The sequence below is a fragment of the Acomys russatus genome, chromosome 13 (assembly GCF_903995435.1).
Source record: "Acomys russatus chromosome 13, mAcoRus1.1, whole genome shotgun sequence".
In the NCBI taxonomy this organism is placed as follows: Eukaryota; Metazoa; Chordata; class Mammalia; order Rodentia; family Muridae; genus Acomys; species Acomys russatus.
In genome coordinates, this window is record NC_067149.1 from 40,270,538 (window position 1) to 40,285,099 (window position 14,562).

General features: G+C 47.0%; 1 protein-coding gene across 3 annotated transcripts in view; it reads right to left on the reverse strand.

Moving 5' to 3' along the window:
* Window positions 1–14,562, reverse strand: part of Srgap3 (SLIT-ROBO Rho GTPase activating protein 3) — a 231,494-nt gene that overhangs the window by 33,191 nt on the left and 183,741 nt on the right. Inside the window, exons 10-12 of one of the 3 annotated variants that reach the window (XM_051155034.1) lie at window positions 11,735–11,819; window positions 5,613–5,640; window positions 470–572 (exon numbers count right to left, since the gene is read on the reverse strand). In XM_051155034.1, coding sequence (XP_051010991.1) covers window positions 470–572; window positions 5,613–5,640; window positions 11,735–11,819 — 216 coding nt within the window. Of the gene's footprint in view, window positions 1–469; window positions 573–3,081; window positions 3,169–5,612; window positions 5,641–11,734; window positions 11,820–14,562 lie in introns of all 3 variants that reach the window. The other 2 variants (XM_051155033.1, XM_051155035.1) reach the window with 2 other exon arrangements.

Sequence of the window (14,562 nt, forward strand, 5' to 3'; positions counted from 1 at the left end):
CTTTGCTTATGAAAATTCTATGGCTTCCTGTGCTAACAAACTGCAGTTGCCTTGTATGGAAACCCCAGGGGCAATCTTTGTGCTGTTCTCATTTATTCCTTTTGCAGGAGGAGGGGATGACGCTGAGTAATGGTGCTTCCTCAACTGCCCTTCAGGTATTAGCACTGTGGCTCCTGAAGCAATGAGGCCAGGTGACTGGGGTTCCACTGTGCTGAGGTTCCACCTCTTTTGAGCTTGATCAGACCCACGTCCATACGGCTGCAATGAGTGTCCACTTAGGGGCCACTAGTCAGCAGTCCAGTGCTTTGATGACATGCCTCTCTGAAGCCAAGAACAGACTGCAGTGAGAAGCTAGCTCCCTGGGGCCTGGCTAAGGGGTTGACAGGGCTGTTAGCTGGAAGGACCAGGGGAAGAGAGGCTGCCATTACTTTGGACTCATTCGCGGACTCCACAGCTCCCCAGCAAGTACCTTAATGAACGCTTCCATACTGCCGTTAAAGAGTTTATGGCTATACACTGAAAGAGGCCTAGGTCTCCTCATTTTCTGTGGTTTAGGGGGAAGACAGGGGGGCCTAGGGGAAAATGGAACAAAAGAAATCAAGAAAGCAACCAACATAAACATACCACTGGGCAAGATGCTCTTCAAACCCACAACTGGAAGAGAACATAAAATGCAGAGGGGAGTCCCTGGCCCCCAACACACTGGTCCCCCATGTTCCATCTGAAGGCCTCTGGACATTTCAGATCTTAGTTTATCCACAATGCCAAGCAGGAGCGACTCTCACAAAACACAAATGCATTCTACAATAGGGAGGGCAGGTGTATCCAAGAAGCCCCTGCAATGCCAATCAGAGGCTGGCATCCTGCAGACCAGATGGAGGGGGATCAGGGGACAGCGGTGTCATCTGTAGCCCAAGAAAGCAAGAGACTTTCAAACGTAGTCAAGAGGGTTAATTTTCAAGGCCCAATTCCCAGTCTTCTGGGGGCACTATCTTTCCAACGCCTCTTGGCATTTCAAAGGCATATGACTCATCTTTATTTCATAGGTCTGAGAGCCAGACAGCAAGATGCCAGGAGGCAAGCTGCAGCTTCTTAACATCCGTAGGTGGCTTGGGATGTTACTATCCTGCTCATCGATCAAGTAAGTTTTGGATTGGAGCACTGTCAAATCCGTTATCACACTGAACCCAGTGCTTTCCTCATACATATGATTCTACTCTATATTACCTATGGCCCAGAGAGAAGAGAAAGTCAGACCCGCCACTGCCCACTTCCCCTCCAAGCCTAGTTTGTTTGTTTGTCTTTTAAATTTCAAGTCACAGGGATGATGCTGGGACATCTTGTCACTCCTAGCTGCAGACTTATCTGCCCCGGCAGTCCTTGCCAGAGGGGTCAGGTTGAAAGTGTCTTGCTTTGCTTTCAGATCTCCATTCCCTGTGTCCTGCTGTTACCCACAGGGAGGGGAAACCTTATACCACAGTCCACCAGGAACAATGAAATGGCCACAGACACCAGACCCGTGTCCATAATTGCTTGCCATGCATAGGCCTGGATTGGCTTATTTGCTCATTTCGCTACATAAACTGGCCTGACTCAATGCTGGGGCCTTCAAGGGAAACAGGTTTTAGAAACTTAAGAGAAAGCACCCTTACCAAACAAGGCAATTCATTTTCAAATGGTTTGGTCCAAACTTTGGAACGAGTGTATGCTCAGCCAGGCAGATAATGGTGATTGATTTCTGTGTATGGGCGAGAACCTTCTGTTTGTCTGTCTGTCTGCCTGCCTGTTTGTTTTTGAGACAGGGTCTCGTGTAGTCCAGAGTGGCCTCAAACTTGCTATGTAGCTGAGTATGATCTCATACTCTTAATCCTCCTGCCTCCATCCCCTCAGAGCTGGGATTACAGGCATGCATTTCTATGCTGGGTTCTATGTGGTGCTAGCCATTTAACTCAGGACCTCATGCATGCTAAGCAAGCATTCTAGCAGCTAAGGTATATCCCCACCCCACAGGCAAGAAACATACGGACTGTGGAACCAATCAAGATAAAAAAGACTTGCCCTGCCTCTCTCCCTTGGGCTTATTCTGTAGCAGTCCAGCCATGCAGGACACTCTAGCCAAGTTATCCTGGATGATTAAGTGCCGAGCAAAGGCTGCTAACTCCAGGACATGCATGGGCAAAGACACGGTTGAGTCCAAATAGCATGCCATCCACTCAGGGGGACCAAAAGACCAGCACAACAAAATTTCTGAAGAGAAACAACAGGCAAGCTTGTCTCCAGCCCATCTTGGGTCTATGTGAATTTGGTTAGCTAAGTCCAAGTCGTTTCCTTTTTAAAAAATATTGTATCTTTTTTTGAGGATGTGTGAAAGCAGGGAAGGGGAATCTCAAACAGTGGATCTGGCTTTTGAATTTTCAAATGTAAAAGCCAAAAAAAAAAAAAAAAAAAAAAAAAAAAAAAGTAAAAAATATACACAAAACCACAGGATCCGAATTTACGTATTAACAATAACGAGGGTAGCAATGTCACCATTGTTTTTTGTAGTATTTTGGGCTCTGGCATCATCTCTCTCACATTGTACAGTTAACTTCCTCACAAGCCTGGGAGGCAAAGGAGCCCATTAAGGAATCTGCCAGTCGCCACACAAATGGGAGCAATCACATTGAATTGAACGCAATTCTTCCAACCCGAGGCTCCAGCACAAGTATGAAGTTGAGAGAAGGATTTTGCCAACTGTCTGCCAAGCTCTCATGGCCAAGAGCAGGGATCTTGGCACAAGTACTGAAAATGCAGAATCAAAAACTCTAGGGCACCCAGGTGGAGGGGGTTCATAAAAGAACTAATAAGGGTTTCTGGGGTTTGTTTGTCTTTTAATTTTTTACAAAGTAGAATAAAAGATTATAAAAGTAGAGTATGTTCCCCCATATTTTTCTGCCAAATCCAGAGTATAAAGGAAAATGGAATCCTCCCCACCCTACCCCGCCCCCACCCCCTTAGGGTGCACTGGGCAGTGCCAGGAATCTCTGACGAGGAAACGTAGCTAGCCCAACTTTGAATGACATCAAATCTGTATCGACTTACTGGAATGCTGGGTGGGGCACAAAGTGGGGAGCAGGGGGACAGCTCAGCCAAGGAAAGTGGGGCAGCCTAAGCCTTCCATCTCTTCTGCTGCTCAGATGCAGAGCGGAAAAAGGAAAGAAAGAGAGAAGCAGGGAAAACAGGAACAAAGAAAGCCACAGAGCGGAGGGGAGGAAACCAGAGACCAATGTCCCCTTTCTGCCTTTCAGCTGGGATGAAAATTAGCATACAGTGGCAACAGAGGCGTGACCTCAGAATTAGTCTGTGACAAAAAGCAAGAGATTAAGAATTTCCCCCAAACAATCCAACAGATGTGGGTGTCAGTGTCCAAAATGGTGGCAGCACTGATGTTCAAAGGCAGATGGGCTCGTGGAAGCTGAGGTTGGACGGGTATTGAGCTGCACCTGGTTGGTCTTGACATAAACTATCTCCCCTCTAATAAGGACTAGAGCCTCTTGTCAACCTGCTTAAGGAGGCCTATCTCTCTTCAAGTCACAATGACTAAAAACTGGTGCTTGCATCTCACTTTGCCACTTTTAGTAACTCTTTAAACTACATTAGCACATCTGGCCAGCCTATGTGAGTTGCTGAACAGCTATGTGAATGGCAGGACGATGATGAATAGAGGCCATTCAAAAATCTGGCTCTCAAGTGTGAGGAAGGGGCCATCTAGACAAATGCACGAACAGCTTGGCTGAGGAAACCTGCTCTGACGACTGTCCCAGATGACTGACTGTGTGTGAGAATCTATAGTTGACACAGCCAAGGTGTGGAGACAGACCATTCAGGGCCTCTGAGACTCATTTTAAAATCACTTTCAGGTTGACAATGAGGTCCACAAGCTCAAAAATGAGCCAGAAAAATCACTGGCCAGGTCTCAAATTTAGGACAGGATGTCTAAGTGGGAGGTCTAGTAATCTGAACTTGAATTTCCCAGGTCCTAAGCCAAAGTGAGCATGGAAGACAGTATTTCAGAGGGGTTTATTTTTTTAATTTTATATATATATATATTTTTTAATTATTATTATTTTTTTAAGACAGAGTTCCTCTGTGTAGCCCTGACTATCCTGGAATTTACTCTGTAGAACAGGCTGGCCTCTAGCTCAGAGATCTGCCTGCCTCCGTATCCTGAGTGCTGGCATTAAAGACTTGTGCCTGGCTTATATTAAATTAAAAAAAAAAAAAAGCCTGTCTGTCTCCTGGGCTTTTCTGGGATTTGGGGGAGCCTGATACCTGGCCAAGGTATACACTATGGCTCCTTCCCCCTGGCCCCCTCGCTTTCTGCTGGAGCAATCTCCTGCCTGCATTTTACAGATCAGGAGGCATGGAGGCATTGCCCAATCCATCCCACTCTAGCATAAAACATGGTTTCTATCCTCTTAGGACTATAGTAACATTCTCTTCCCGGGGCAAGGGGAGGGGGATGGTTCTTCAAGAGTGGCCCGCACATCTGCTGCTCCAGATGTGGGAGGGTCCCTGCCTGTGAATCATCTCAATGTTTCCAAACTGCCTGGGCCTAGTTGAATAGCTGGATTCCTGGAAAGCCCTGGAGATGCAGGTCCAACACACTTAAAACCCACAGCTTCCCAAGCCTTTGCCACGCCCACTCACTTCCCCAGGGGCAGGGAAGAGTACAAGGGTCATCTTTGCTCTTGCCAAGTAGGACAGCTTTTCAGGATTCTAAGCCATTGGGAAGAGCTGGTTTGGAAGGAAAGAATGTCATTGGGTCACTGAACGAGAAGCTCCCAACTGCCACACATGATAGAGGGCAGACCTCTGGGCCACTGCTAGATTTGTGTTGAAAACTCAGACACCAGGGCAGTGCTGCTGGCTCAGGCATCTAAAGCCTATGAAAGGCTCAAAGCTGCTGAGTGAAAGTGTTCACTGGCTCTGGTGTGCTCAGGGAAAGCACAAAGGGAGATGCGGGAGGAGCTAGAAGGAAGCATGAGTTGCCTATGTTACTGGCCTCGCCAGTCTATCCATGTCCCCACTGAACTTGAAGCCAAAGTATGATGGACAGAGCAGGGGGTAGGGAGTAATTTGGGCACATGTCCATGTGTGTGCAGCATGCGCATGGCCATCTGTGCACGGTATTAGCCAACGCCAAAGCCTTAGCAACTGAGGACCCAGCTGAAACTATAGGGCAGTTTGGGCAGCGGCCACGTAACAGATACAAAAGAAGAAAACACCTGCCCTACAAACTGTGGCCTCTGCTAGCGCTTTTAGCCACCCTAGAATCACCTACCGTCCCACTGGACAGCCCCACTGCCGCACAGCCACTATGAAAACTCCCTCCCTGTGGCCATCCTGCAGGAGCGTGGCTTTGCCAGGCTAAAGCAAGGACAAGCAATGACACCACAGTAGCCACGGCACCCTCCCCCCATCACCCTAAGGCCCCCAAAGATGAACACTATCAAGTTTCCCTAGCTCCCAACAGGCTGTTTTTACCCTATACATCCACCCATCCACCCACAGCATCCTCGCAGACCTCAGGCAGCCAGTACAAGGACACACAAGATTCCCCCAGCTCTCACCTGGTCGTGCCGCACTCTGCTCTCTCTCCTGGAGAAAGAAAACAAAATTGCATGCTGATGTTTAAACGGCTTTGGTTGTTGTTTTAACCAGAGAACTTTCTTTCACTTAAAATGACAACAACATCAATATCAGAAAGACTCCGTGCCCATACCTGCCATTCTCTATGCCGGCCTCCTGCCCCAGACAACTGCTAATCTCTCTATCTCTGAAGGCTTGATAGGCGTTGCCTAGAAAGAGAACCACCCTCCATGTGGTTTCTCTCCTGCATCTGGCTTCTTTAGCTTACTGTAATTTGTCTGAGGTTCATCTATACACTATGGTTCCTTTATTCTTATGCTTAAATACTATTCCATTGTGTGGACAGAGCACAGTTTCCTTACACTTGTCAATAACTACCTGTAACAGTTTCCTCTGAGTGTGAAACATTCCAACCCTGAGGAAGGTAGACAACTCAAAATAGCTTCAGGAAGTCCCCGAAACTGAGCAGATTCACTAGGCCCCCTCCCTGCCGGAGTCAACGTAAAAGTTGACAGTCCCTTTTAGACTGGAAGCCAAGCTGCAAAGAAGACTTAATTGAGACCATACCAGCTGCCTAGAAGAACCAGAAACCAGCAGAGCTCCCTGGAAGAGGCTTAGAACAACCGAAGCACCCGGAAAGGACACTCGGACCTGTGGAGCTGCCTGCAGGCTGTGTAGTGTGCTCCAGGTTCCCAGCTTTGTGAGCTCTCACCAGAGCTGGGGTGGGCCTCGGGATGCAGCTGTCTGTGAGCCACTCCTGCTCATGTAAGTAACTCCTCACCTATATGCCTGTAAGTAACCCCAATAAAGCTCATTGGTTTGCCAAGCTGGACTTTGGTGGTATCTGTACTTTGGTTCCATTGCCTAATGAGTCTGAGGCTAACCTGGGCTACATAGGACACCCCCACATCATCAACAACAAAACAAGCAAAACAAACAAACAACAAAACAAAACAAGCCCTCATATAAACATTGAGTCCGATTCTGGTCTAGAGCCATATCGCCAAGGTGAAGACCGTGGCCACCATGGCTGCTGAAGACTTGAAACATAGATTGGCATGTAAGCATGTTCACTGAGACAAGCCGCGTGAACACCGGAATCTGAAGTGTTAGCTCCCAGGGAAGAGATGGTAACATTAGCTAGCTCAATGTTGAGATGTATATTGAGATGACAATATTTTTGATAATTGGGTTAAATAGGATAGAATTTTAAATCATCAAGCCCTGAATTCACCGTGCCTGTTCTGCTTTGATGTTCTGCCACTCACCTTCCAGAAACTGTGTCCTGCGGCACTGTTGGTCGCACTGATCTGAAGGAGCTCAGGTGTGGTGGGGGGAGTTTTATCCCCCTTGCAATATTAGGAAATGGGGGCCAGAGATCAGCATGGGGTATTTTGTTTTTCTCGCTCTCTATTTTCTATTTTGAGACAGATCTCTCACTGAACCCGGAGCTTGCTGCTTATTAGGCTGGTTCCTGAGTCCCCAGTATCTAATCTCCCAGGGCTTGGGCTCCAGATACATGCTGTCGCACCCAGCTTTTAAGTGAGTGCTGGGAATCTCCACTTAGGTCCTCATATTTTTGCAACAAGCCCCTTTACCAACTCAGCCACACCCACCTGTAATTCCAGCACCTGGAGAGGGAGCATGGGAGAATCACGAGGCCCAGGCTGCTCGCAGCTATACAGTGAGATCAAGGCCCACCTGAGCTACAGGAGACCCTGTTCTTCAACACCTCTCCAGGTGAAAAGGCTGCCAGTGAAGTTGCCGTCAAAGACAGTGCCCATGGCAAATGTATACAGAAAGGAAAGAAACAGAGGAACTCTAAAGAGACCTTGCCTGCTTCAAACGGAGGAAGCTCCTCTTTAGATCCTCCTTTTCAGCAGAGATGCAAAAGGACAGTGAGAGCCAGCCCTGCAAATGCCAGGGGCAAGACAAAGCCCAGCAAACAAATGCCAACATGGGGACCTAGCAGAAGAAATCAGTAACAGAAGCTTCATGGCCAGAGGCGGAAGGAGTCTAAGTGTACATAACAGTAGTTTGAACCTTGAAGAGCCTATGGATGCACAGTGTGCGGCTTGCATTCCATTCCATATGTGACACGGGGCTCTAGAAATCAAGAGGATGGTGTGACATATTCTGCCTAAAGCTTTTTTTTTTTTTTTTTTTTTTTTTTTTTTGCTGCTTAGTTGTGAATATACTGTAATGAAATAGGAACTCAACTTAAAAAGCAAGTACCCCAGCTAGAGACGGTGAGACCCAGGGCCAAGATGGCAGCGTTGAGATGGAGGGAAGTGGGCCATTGAAGTTAAGAAGGAAAGAGAGCTTTGAAGAGGCTTCCTCTGACTTTCAGCTGAAGCAGCCAGGTGGTGGATCACTTATGGAAGTGTTGAAGACTTAGACAGGAATAGTTTGAGGACATGCGAGGAGCACTTTTTGGGAACAAAGTATGAGACCCCTGGAGGGCAGCATTGGGTGACAGCTATTACCATAGCTGTTTTTATGCTGCCCTGGGAATCGAACCCAGAGCATTGTGCATGGTAGGCAAGCATTCTACCAACTAAGCTAAATCCCCAGCCCATAAAGTTTTTGTTTGTTTGTTTGTTTGTTTGTTTGTTTGTTTTAAAGAAAGGACCTGAGCATGTTTCCCCTATGGAAAGCAAAGCAGTGTGAGGCTAGCAAGAGAAAGAAAGGAAGAGGGGAAGATAGTAACCTAGGGCTGAGAATAGACTATGGAACAAACTGACATAGTCCTCAGTCCTTGGCCAAAGGCCTAGGAGGTGACAGGGTTTAACTGCAAGGGGTTGAGTTGAAGCCAAAGACCAAGCAGGGTGGGGGAGAAGGCAGGTAAAGCAGGCAAGCTAGTTCTGTTAAATTTGCTCCTGTGTCTGATGCATATTCTCATGAGCCTGCAGCTTGAGTTAAATTCTCATGCAGATGGAGACTTGTGGGAGCCCTGAGCATCCCCTGAAAAGGCTTCCTGAAGGCCTGGATGTTCTGGGTAGGATAGCCAGCTATGGTGCCAGCCATGAAGCATACCCTTTCCCTCAGGGCTGCAACCAGTTGCCAGGCTCAGTAGAGAGTGGTCAGTGAGACAATGTCTGCTCCTTCTCTGGGTTCTAAATGACCCATTCTTCTATGGGCTTGCTGTGGTCTAGTCACATCATTACACATTATTTCTCAAAAAAACCTCACTGTTTCCTCTGTCCTGACCCCTCTTGCCAGTCTTTTCACACAGTTGCCACTTTCTCAGGCTCAGGGTGGACCATAAATATGATGGAAAACTCAAAAGGTTAGAGTGAAGCTGAAAGTCCCTGTCTAGTGATGACATTGGCATCATAAGGTCATGATGGTGTAACAGGTTCTCACACTGGTGGGCATGCTGGTGTAAACACACCTGCTACACTGACCTTATAAAAATGGAGCACATAAAGCTATCGTTAGTATTGATAAGTGATTGTCTACTATTTATGCTACTTTAGAGAGCATTCTTTCTACTCCTAAAAACTCAAGTTTGGGTTGGGCACGGTGGTATATGCCTTTCATCCCCACACTCAGGATCTCTGTGAGTTTGAGGCCAGTCTGGTCTACAAAGTCTACAAGTCTAGTACAGCTATGCCTGTTACACAAAGAAACCCTGTCTTGAAAAACAAAACAAAATAAAGTTTGCTTGTAAGTGAAAGTGACCTGGAAGGGTTTGTGTTTTTCTAACTGCCAGGTTCCTTGAGTCACACTGTTAAAGGGGAAAAATGGACGCACATGATATGATAAAAAAACAAAACAAAACAAACAACAACCCAGCTTGAACCCTTCTGAATATTCCCTGAGGACCATATTTCTCATTTTTTTTTTTTTTAATGTTTTCACTTCATCCCTCTCAACATGAAATAGCTCTGGTGGCAGAGGAGGACCAGTGACAAGGAAAAAGCACACACTAAGACAGTGGTTTCTGAGTGAAGAGTCGAACTGCACAGTGGAGGTGAGGTGACTCCAGGATTAAATTTGAGAAGAACAGTACTGGTGTGGTGGCGCACACCATTAATGCCAGCACTAAGGAGGCAAAGGCGGGCAGATCTCTGTAAGTTCAAGGTCAGCCTGATCTCCACAGCAAGCTCCAGGCCAGCCAGAGCTTCATAGTGAGATCCTTTCTCAACAAAAACCAAAAACAAAAACAGAAATGTAGCAGAGTGGATTTGATAAGGCATTGAATTCTGTCTGCCCTGCTCAGCTCAAATGCTCCTGCCTGCTTCACTCAATGCACCAAGAACCCACAACATACTATCATTGGATCATAGGTCTACAAAATGTCTTTTTGTCTTTTTCAGTAATTCAGTGCTTTATTAACTTTAGTTTATAATAGTGTATTAGAGACAGATGTGGTGGCACAGGCTTGTAATCCAACACTGGGGAGGCAGAGGCAGGATTAAGAATTCAAGGATAGCCTTGAATTCGAGGTAACATAGCAAGTTTGAGGCCAGACTGGGCTACACAAGTTCCTATCGCAAAACAAAACAAAACAAAACAAAAACAATGTATTTATATTCACTAATTGTGACATACCATGTTAGTATGAGATATTAATTAAGGGGAATTAATGAGAACTCTTACTATTTTTTTCAAATTTATGTAATTAAAACCCATTCTAAATAAACCATCCATTTAAAAAAAAGAAAAACTTCCCTGGAACTGACCAGTCTTCCAAGATCTACCCCTATTGTCAAAGGAAGTGCACTGGATTTTCTGTCTGTGATTTGCTAGAAAACACACAGTAGGGCTTCTAGGTGGCTCTTAGCTATACCTCCATTTCTGAAACAGCATTTTCCTAGAGCTACTCTTCCCAACCATCTGAAAAAACTCAGAAAGGAGACTTCTGAGGTCACATATCAGAGTGAGGCCTGGTTGATAAAACCTGGAAGACCAAACGGACCAGGAGCCATGCCGGGAAACACTATGATCACATTAAGCGGGAAACACTATGATCACATTAAGGTCTCGCAGACAAGGGCACACTATTCAGTTAGGACTCAGAGGGGAGCAGGGAAGAGGAGCCCTTCTACCTCACAGACCAAGGATCCAACTAGAACTTTGGCTTTTTAAAAAGTGCTTTGGTCTCTAAACTTAGATAATCTAATTTCAAAACACTAGTAGTCACCAGGTCACACGGACCAGCCCTCTCAGCAGTGTCTAACACTGAGATGTCGGGATGGACAGAATTTATCAGATTAAGGCTAAGCTCACTGAAGTTAACTCCTCCATACCTCAATCCTAGCACTTTTCAGGCCTGATGTAGGAAGATTATAAAGTTAAAATCATGCTGTCTATCAAAGTCAGAACCTAGGAAAGCAAAGAGAAGGCAGGGTGTGGATAAGGGGGTGAAGAGTAAGGTGTGTGTGTGTGTGTGTGTGTGTGTGTGTGTGTGTGTGTGTGCGCGCGCGCGCGCGCGCGCGCGCGCGCGCGTGTGCATTGGGAGTCAAGTCAGTGAATGCCATGGGCAGAGAATGGAGTGACTGACTTTGTAAAGGGACATAAGGACATTCTTGAGGCTAATGGAAATACTTTATATCCCAAGGTGATGTTTCCACATGGAGATTTGAAGACATCAGGAATAAGCTTGAAGTTTTAAGTCAAGGTTTGCCCAGCCTGGCTGGAGCACACTAAGGAAGAGGAGAATGTGGCATGGGGTCAGGGAAACAGGCAGAGGGCCTTCTGTGCTTTTGGAATAGCTGAGGTAGCTTAAAACCTAATTTCCTGGTCTCTTAAGGACTAAACCCTACCATGTATATATTTTCTTCTCTGGGTCTAGAATCTTGGTGGGGCCCTCTGATAATTGCCCTGACATGTGCCAAGAAACACTGGTTCCTGTGTCCTTGGAGTCCCATCTCCTACTTATGGGGACCCATCCACCATTTGGCCTTGTCCTTTCTTGCAGCCACACAGGACTCACCTCAACCCCTGCACCAAGCTGGTTTTCCCAGCCTGCCTAGTGAAGGCACAAGGGTCCAGCATCAGGTCCATCCCTGGCCAGTGCTGGGTGCCTTCCCCTGAGGTGGCTCAGCAGTTCTGGCCATACAGCAGTCCCTCTTGGGTTCTTTACCATCCGACTCACCTTCACCCAGTGTCTGCTTGAGTAAGTCATGCTTGGCCTGCAGCTTGGTGATGAGGTTACTGCCGTTTACATATTCTTTAAATTTCTGTAAGACACAGGGGCATAAGAAAGTTAAGCCAAGCAACGACAGGGTCTCTGACTCTAAAACTTAACTCCCTGGTAGGGAAACCAAAGAGATAGCGGGCAGTGCATGGAGACGGGCAGGCCTTTGCACCTGCTTTGAGCATTTCCAAATGACTGTCAAATTCTTGGGGTGGGGGTGGGGGACAAGCCTTGTAGGTTAGGTTGGGCACACAAGAGGCAGGACACTATGGCAGCAGTGGAGGCTGCTTCTAGGGTGAGAATTGTGTGAAGCACGAGGTGAAAAGTCCCCTTTGGTCACCAAAGCTCCACTGTGCTTCCGGGACCAGAGCAATAAGGAAAAGTACCCTGCAAAGGCCCTGCAGCTGAGGCCAGGAGCCATCAGAGCAGAGGCAAATGAGGAAGGGCTGCGCAGGCCACCGAGAAACCGTCTGATGGGGGGTTTCTTCCATCCTCACTGCATCGGGGGACATGATTTTCTGGGTGGATAAGGAGGGGTATACAGAAAGTCCTTTGCCGCAAGTGCCACAGAAAGTCAAGAGTGGGGCCAGGATGAGTTCTGGCTACTTTCTAGGTCACTGTCTTTCCCAAATTTGGTGTGCTGTGGAACAGGGACAAGAGATGGAAAACAATCCAGAAGAGCAACACAGCTGATTTCACACACACACACACACACACACACACACACACACACACACACACAGACACACACACACACACACACACCTCTGATCTTGGAAGGCCAATGAAGGAAGAAAGCAGGATCAAACTTGTTCTAAGGAAGCAGAAGCCCAGAGTTGGGCTCCCTGCTGTGCAACCTGAGCAAAGCCTAACCTATTTCCAGTCCCCCATTAGTTCCCTGGAAAAGCTGAGAGTAAGTAGACTTAGGATGTCTCTCCAAACTTGGCAGAGGACCAGCAGCCTCATCACCAGTTGAGAAGACCTTCAACGTGCAAACGTCTTTTTTATGGTACCTCAAATCCAACCCTTCATTTCTCACAAAGGCCTTTAAGCTTCCAAATTTCAGAGCCCTGCTGAGGAGACTAGGAGATGAAGCAGATGAATTTTAACTGAGTGCCCTGGTCCTGGATAATTCACACCTTTGCTTCACTAGGTAAGTACTGACTTACAGGCTGGCCAAGCAGGCGGCTAACAATACCATCCTCTGATTTTATCACATGTCTAAGAATTCATAAAAACCAGAGGTGAGATGTGCACATAAAAGGTGGGTAGAACCAGCCAGGCATGGTGATACATGCCTGTAATGCCAGTCCTCAAGGAGGCAGAGGCAGGCAAATCTCTGTGAGTTCCAGGCCAGCCTGGTCTACAAAGTGAGCCCGGGACAGCCAAGGCTACACACATCTGCATACATGTATGCACACATGTAATCAATATGCACAAGCATATAAATATGCACACAAAAAAGAAAAAGAACATAACATCTTCTTTCCTTGGTCAAAGACACTAGATTTCTTTAGATACAAGCAGGCTCGGCCCTTCTGCAGCTGCTGCTACCCAGATTTTGTTCTACCGATGAAGAGACTTTCTAGCTATCCTCGTATGTACTCCCTGCTCCCCGGAGACAGTCACCTCTCTTAGGCCTCTAACAGGAGTGGTAGCTGCCAGGAGTCATGAAGACTAGCTTTGTTTTCTTGCTTGACAAGGTCAAAGAATACCAATGGAAGAAATGAGGTATGTGCCAGCTTCTGGATTGCAGCAGGATCTTGATTAAGGCTTACTGCAGTATAGAGTCGGATGCCGGAACTGGGTTAATCTGTGACAGATTCTATGAGCATCATCCAGTCGACATCAGCCTAGCTGCATGTCTCTAGTGAGTTGATTGTCAGCCTGGCATAGCCACTGTATTTTCTTTTTAGCACTCTTTAAGGTATTGGAGACCATACTCCCTGAACCAGATCATACAAGATCTGAAAAGAGCACAGGGGTCGAGCAGTTGGATGAGGCTGCTGACGGTTGGGACCTGTGACATGAGTCCATCAAGAGGATAGCTCATCGAAGACCTGCGTAAGCTGTTACCTACAGGAACCTGCACTGTCTGCAGCCAGGGAAAGACTGACAGGCAGCCTTGGCTTCGCTCTGGTCACCAAAGAAAACAGTATGGAGACCAATGGCTGGGAGTCCTGCAGTAGATTCCCTGAAGGTAATGAAGGAAAGCTCCATATCTAGTGCCAGCCCCACTCAAGCAGAAGGGCTACTCAGGTGAAAGAGAGCTCGTCACCCAGGGCATTTGAGCAGAGTTCCCATGAGCTTTTCACGGGGTGCACACCAGATGGAAGGTGAGTCCCTTACAGCGCCAGCCTCCATGTTCAATAAGCCCAACTTGAACTAAGGCCTCAATTCCCCTCCCCGCACCCTTCCTCCTGGCCTTTGGCCAAGCTGAAGGTCTGTAACCTGGGATTTTATAGGAGGGGCTAGCAACTCACGAAAAACGTGCTTACAATGCTGAGGTCCTGGGTTTCAAAGTCTAGTCACCAATTTAAAATGATAACACACACACAGAATTCTAGGCTGTCATCTGACTCCATCACTGCAGGCTGCTAACCCAGAGGTTCTCCACCTGTGGGTCGAGACCCCTTCAGGGGTCATATAATCAGATATCCTGTTTCTCAGATATTTACATTATGACTCATACCAGTAGCAACATTAGAGTTATAAAGTAGCAACAAAATAATTTTGTGGTTGGGGGTCACCACAGCATGAGAAACTGTATATTAAAGGGCTACAGC